Here is a 6,110-nt window from a genome sequence, read left to right as displayed (position 1 = left end):
GGGGGGGGGGGGGGTCCTTGGAGGGGCGGCACCACAGTTGCCAGCAGGCGCGTCCGTCCCGTACTGGGCGCCTACTGGTGGGCCCTCCCTTCCCCCATGCACCTACAAAGCCTTTTTATGCACCAACCAACCAACCACCTGCACTGCACATTGCCATCAATCTCGCCCCACTGCCCCCAGGACTGCGTCGACTCCCACCTCCAGAGCGTCAACTGCACGCCCGCGCTGCAGACCGTGATGGGCGGCCGCTTTGCCCAGCAGGTCATCTGCCGCGGCCTCCCGTACCGCAGCGAGCGCGAGGAGGAGTTCCTGCAGATCAGCGTGGACGTGCGCGGCATGGGGGGCCTGGAGAAGAGCCTCGAGAACTACGTCAAGGTGCGTCATGGCGCTGGCCGGGTCGGCGTATGAGGGGCGGCGCCTCCCTTGGTGCCAGCATGTGCAGCGTGTCGGTCGAGGGCTGTGAGCTCGTGCGATTGTGGGAGCTGAGATGAGAGGTGTGTGGTGCTGATGGCAGCTTGCTTGGCTGTGCAAGGGTGGCGGGGTCAGGATGCGGGCGGGGTCAAGGCAGGGCGCGGTGGGGCAGGGTGAGATGAGTGTTGACTGGCAGTTGGTCTGTTTGATACGGGGGAGCTGCAGGAAATTGTCAGTGTGCACATAACTGGCCGGCTCTCCCCCTCCCCTTGCCGGGACTGCCATGTGATGCCTTGTCCAGCACCGCGAACCTCCATCCCCTTTTCCCCACTGCTGTGCCCTGCCCCAATCTGTCCCACACTCCACACATCCTGCCGCCCTTCTTCATCACGCCCTCTAAAGCACCCCAACATGTCATGCAAGGAGGCGCTCGTGGCGACTCCCGCCTGAAGTCTCAGCCACCCTCAATCCGCCCCCCCCCCTCCACAGCAATCCTCCTGTCGCTCCCCCACCAACCCTCCTGTCGCTCCCCCACCAACCCTCCCCCTGACCCCCCTCCCCCCCAAAGGGCGAGCTGATGGAGGGCGACAACGCCTACCTGTGCGAGGAGCTCGGACGCCGCGTCCCCGCGGTCAAGCGCGCCTGCATCAAGGCGCTGCCCCAGGCCCTCGTCATCCACCTGAAGCGCTTCGAGTTCGACTACCACAGCCAGACGCGCTTCAAGGTGCGGGACAGGTTTGAGTTCCCTGAGGAGCTGGACCTGTTCCCCTACACGGCAGACGGCCTCGCCGCCGCCGAGGCCGAGGCCGCCGCCGCCGCCGCCAGCGGCGACGGCGAGAACAGCGGCGAGGACGGCGGCGCGGGCGGGGCCGGCGGGCTGGGGCGGCAGTCGAGCACGGGCGAGGGCGCTGCCGGCGGCGTGGCGGCGGCGGCGGCGGTGGCGGTGGCGGCTCACCCCGACTTTGTGTACGACCTGGCGGGCGTGGTGGTGCACAGTGGCAGCGCGTTCACAGGCCACTACTACAGCTACGCCCGCGAACGCGAGGCGCTGGCTGCCGCCGCCGCCCACGGCGCCGCCGGCGCCGCTGCCCGGCGGCGCGGCGGGTGGTTCTGCTTTGACGACAAGAGCGTGCGCGGGTGGGACGTTTCGAACTTGGAGCAAGACTGCTATGGTGGCAAGCCCAGCCAGGACTGGGCGAATCGCGCGTTCCGCGCGCCGCGCAACGAAGTGGACCGGCCGCACAGCGCGTACATGCTGTTCTATGAGCGCCGCTGTGAGGCTCAGCTCAACGCCGAGGCGCTGCGGGAGCAGGGGCGCGGCGCCAACGAGCAGCAACAGCAGCAGCAGCAGCAGCAGCAGCAGCAGCAGCAGCAGCAGCAGCAGGACTGCGCCGCCGCCGACGCAGCCGCCGCCAACGGGGCGTTTGTGGCGCCGTGGGGCATGCCGTTGTCCCTGTACCGGCAGGTGATGCTGGCCAACATCAGCATCATGATGCAGGTCCACACCGTGGACAGGGAGTTTTTCAAGTTCATCCGCACGCTGGTCGAAAACAGAGGCGACGTCGGCGGCCAGCTGTCGCAGCGCAAGGCGCGCCGCCGCGAGCTGCCGCCGCCGCTTGTGCTGCTGTCGCCCTCCGGGCCCGGCGGCGGCGGCGGCGGCGGCGGTGGTGTTGGTGGCGGTGGAGGCAGCAGCGGGCCCCCGGCTGCGGCAACCGTGAGCGGCGGCAGCGCCATGAGCTGCGACCGCGCAGCGACGCCAAGCGCAGGTGTGGGGCCGTCGGACGCGCCGGCCGGCGGCGGCACTGGCGGCGGCGCCTACGAGCAGCTGCCGTCCCCGGGCCCCTCCAGCCGGCGAGGCGAGGAGGCGGAGCAGATCGCGACTACGCTGGCGCGCCTGGCCCTGCGGTTCCAGCTGCAGCTGTACCAGCGCGCTGTCTCCGCCCTCCGCAGCGATTCTGCGGTGTGGGCCGAGGCGATCAAGAGCCTGCTGAACGCGGGCCCCGGGGCGCAGGCGTGCCAGCTGGCGGCGCTGCAGCTGCTGGACGCAAACCCTGCGTGGCTGCGGGACATGCTGGTCGCATCGCCCGACGCGCAGGCTCGCGAGTTTGTGGCCGACCTGGTCAGCTTCCTCATGGTGCACGCCGCCGCGCGCAGCAACCTGCACCTGTGCCTGCCGGCAGCGCGCGCCGCCGCGGCGGCGGGCGAGAGCCTGCAGTCCGCCCTTGCCAGCGCGGCCGTGGCGCTGCCGCTTGCGGCCCCGCTGCTGCGCGTCGTAGACCGGCTGGCCGCGCTGCTGGTCACCACGGTCTCCCTCGCGGCGTCGCCCGACGCCGACGAGCAGTACGGAGTCGCCGCCGCCGCGTCGGTGCTGCGTGAGTATGTCTGCAGCTCGCCTCCCGTGCACGGCGCGCTGCTGCTGACGCAGCGGCCCGACGTCGTGCTGGCGCTGGTGGAGCACATGGCGGCGCTGTACAGCGGCGGCGTCGACGCACTGGACGACTTCCGGGACGACGCGCCCCCGGCGGCGCGGCTGCTCTACGCGCTGGCGGCGCGCGCGGGCAACTTGGAGCGCCTGACGCGGGAGCTCAACGCGGCCCAACCCCACTCGGGCGCCGCTGCGCCGGCACTCGGCGGCAATCCGTACGCCGCTGCCGGGCGCGGGGCCGGTGGGCTGGTGGAGGGCGCGCTTGGGGCGCACGCATTCAAGCGGCTCAACGACCCCGACGCGCTCGACGCCCTGACGGACCCTGCTGTGCTGATCCACCACGACTGTGTGGCGCTGCTGCAGCTGCTGACCTGGGAGAACGCGCAGGCCACAGCATACGTGGCTCCGCGCCTGATCATGGTTGCAGCGAGCCTGTCGGGCGCGCTGCTGCTGAGCTCGCTGCCGCTCATCGCGGGCGCCGTGCGCGACGTCCTGGGTGTGCGTGACAGCCTCGTTGGCCACCGCGCGTGGGCCGTGCTCGCGCCGTGCCCGGGCTATGTTGCTGGTGGCCTCGTCGCCGCCGTGCTTGAGGGCCCCAGCCAGGGCTGGTGCGCGGTGCGCAAGATGCTTCTCATCGCCGCCGCCGATGCCGCGCTGCGCGTGGTGCCGCTCCAGGCAGCCCTCGTGCTGGTCAGCCAGGCGACAGCACACTACATGCGCGGCGGTGCGGCAGCTCTCGCCCAGGAGCTGGGGACCCTGGAGGCCGAGCTGCTGGCGATGGAGGTTTCTGACCAACAGGGCTTCGCACAGATGATCAAACCGCACCTGACGGCTGTCGCCTACCTCAAGGCGCTGGCTCAAATGTCCGTGGGACAGCAGCAGCAGCAGCAGCAGCAACAGCAACAGAATCAGCTTGCGGCAGCTGCTGCGGCGATTGTTGTGCAGCAGCAGCAGCAGCAGGAGCAGCAGCAGCAGGAGCAGCAGCAGCAGCAGCAGGAGCAGCAGCAGCAGCAGCAGCAGCAGCAGCGCCAGCAGCGGCTGTCCATGCAGCAGCAGCAGCAGCAGCCGTTGTCGCAAGCAGTGGCCGCAGATGATGAACAAGGAAGCCTGACGCTGCGGCATCACAATGCCCCCGGCAGTGACCCAGGCAGCAGCGACGATGGCGGGGGCAGTGCAGGCCGCGAGGCCCCCGCTGACAACTGAACAAGGCGCATGTGGAGTACTGCCTCCCCGTGAGGCTGCTACGTGGGCTGCAGCGCCTCCCTTGGCCTCTGACACCGCGCGAGGCTCGCGTTGCCTGCTGCAAGACGCGGTGTGGCGCCCCCTCAAGGAATTCTGTGATGTTGTGGGCTCAGTGGCTTGCGGCTGCAGCAGCAGCCCGCATGTGCCTGTACCCCTTTTTCTTTCTTGCCCACGTTTGCGCTTGATGATGCAACTGCACGTGATTGCTTCGCAGCCCCTTGAGTCGTGTGATTGTGCAATAGTCAGCGGTGCAGCTTGCATTGTGCTAGGTTCAAAATGCTGCCTGGTGCAGCTGTTTCTTTCGTTGGATGCCAAACCAACGTTTGCTGCGCTTACGCCATGCTGCGGCGCTGCTCTCTTGCTTGTGGGGATCATCACCATGTACCCCACATGTACTTTTGAACATCCATCACTCCGGGTAAGAGCCTGGAGATATCAAGGGCTGTTGCAACCTTTAGCCTGAGGGGTCCTTGGTGTGGGGTGCATGCTGTCGAGCCCGGCGCCCCTGTGCAAGCGGTGTTTGCTGAGGAGTGCAGGTGGAATCGCCTCTCAAAACACGTCAAGAGGTCGGTGCTGTCTATGTCTGCCAGCAAGACAGATTCATCAAGCAACCGCTATTGACACTGGGGACGCTCGGAGTGACTCGATGGCCATGTGGGTTACAATCGGTGAGCCAGATTAGCCCCCACTGGCGACGCTGCTTTGAGAGTCAGATGATTTAAGTGGCAAATGCTGACTTGCCGTCACGCTCCGGTGATCAGTGATACGAGTCCCGGTGGAACGGGTACGGGCAGGGACACCCCACTCGCTTTGTGCACTCCGCTACTTGCTGCACACTTGCTCCTTTGATCCCCGGTGAGACGGTGACGGCCGACTACGACTCCAAGGTAGTTGAGGTATGCTTCTCTACCTATGTCAATTTACACACCTTCTGCTTGCTGTGTCCGCTGTGATGTGCCCGCCGCTGGCTGGCACAAGGTCGTTGGTAGTCATGCAGCACGGCTGACCATTGGTGACCACCGCGTCCTGCTGGCGCTTGCAGGATGAACGCCAGTCCCGAACACGTAATTTGAGAAATAATAAGTCGTATACACAACGTTAGCGTGAACCACACGGCCTTACTGGGTGGGGTAAACCTCGTGCCCTTTTCGTCGTAGTGAATTTCTTTCAAAAGAGCTGATGGACCTGCTTGATAGCTGAATAGATAAAAGATTTGGACCTTATCATAAATCACTTGTCGCCTTGATACGGTACCGTGGTCGAAACCTGTGAGTTCCGCAGCTTTGTTCGCCTGACCGTGGCCCCCCGCACCGCCAACTGTGACGAAAGCCCTCGCAACAGCATCATTAATAGCTTCTCTTACGCCGCCACCTCAAGCCAACGTCCAGAGATCTGAACTGCACGCTTGCGTTTATGGAGTGACAGCCACCGTACCTTCATCGAGTGAAGCGCCCGTTGCTCCGAGAAAACACCCAACTTCCAGAACATGCGGTGAGTTGCCTTGCCACGGCTGGCCAAAGTGTCACCTGGCCACGGCAGCGTTGTGGCCCTGTCCAGCATTCGGAACCCGCCTGATGCCATGGATGGACACCACCTGCGTGCGAGCAGCTGACCCATGGCACACGTACTGTACTCACATAGGCCGCCATGCAGCAGCGTGGCAGCCGCCTTTTTTGCGTTGATCGTGGTGCTGGGCGTGGCGACGCCAGCTGGCGCTGCGCGTGAACTCCAGGCCAAAGCCCCCAAGGAATTAATCAAGAAATATGGGTTCCCCCAGAAGCTATACTTGGACCAGCTGCCAGGCGCTGCAATCCTCAATCCTAAGGGCGAGGTCCCTGCCATTTCAATCACGATGGTACCAGCAACCTTCACGGTAGGGCGAGCGGGGCGCCTACTTGGCTGGCATGGACCATGGCCTGTCGTTCAGCAGAGCAGGCAGCCAGGGGCTTTGCAAGCAGCAGCAGTGCTTTCAGCGGCTCTAAGGATCGGTGGTGCACTCACACCTGAAGTGGGCTTTATGGTGTTTCACAAT

General features: G+C 65.7%; 1 protein-coding gene across 1 annotated transcript in view; it reads left to right on the top strand.

The window, feature by feature from the left end:
- MNEG_0556 (ubiquitin specific peptidase 24) overlaps positions 1 to 4,039 on the top strand; it is a gene marked incomplete at both ends in the record, with an annotated part of 13,758 nt that extends 9,719 nt beyond the window's left edge. The window contains 2 exons of the mRNA XM_014050953.1: positions 181 to 375; positions 980 to 4,039. Coding sequence (XP_013906407.1) covers positions 181 to 375; positions 980 to 4,039 — 3,255 coding nt within the window. The remainder of the gene's footprint in view (positions 1 to 180; positions 376 to 979) is intronic.
- Between the last annotated feature and the right edge of the window lie 2,071 nt (positions 4,040 to 6,110).

This window comes from Monoraphidium neglectum (genome assembly GCF_000611645.1).
Source record: "Monoraphidium neglectum strain SAG 48.87 unplaced genomic scaffold scaffold00047, whole genome shotgun sequence".
NCBI classification, from domain to species: Eukaryota; Viridiplantae; Chlorophyta; class Chlorophyceae; order Sphaeropleales; family Selenastraceae; genus Monoraphidium; species Monoraphidium neglectum.
The sequence above is the reverse complement of the archived record's forward strand: the minus strand, read 5'-3'. Positions and strand labels throughout refer to the sequence as shown.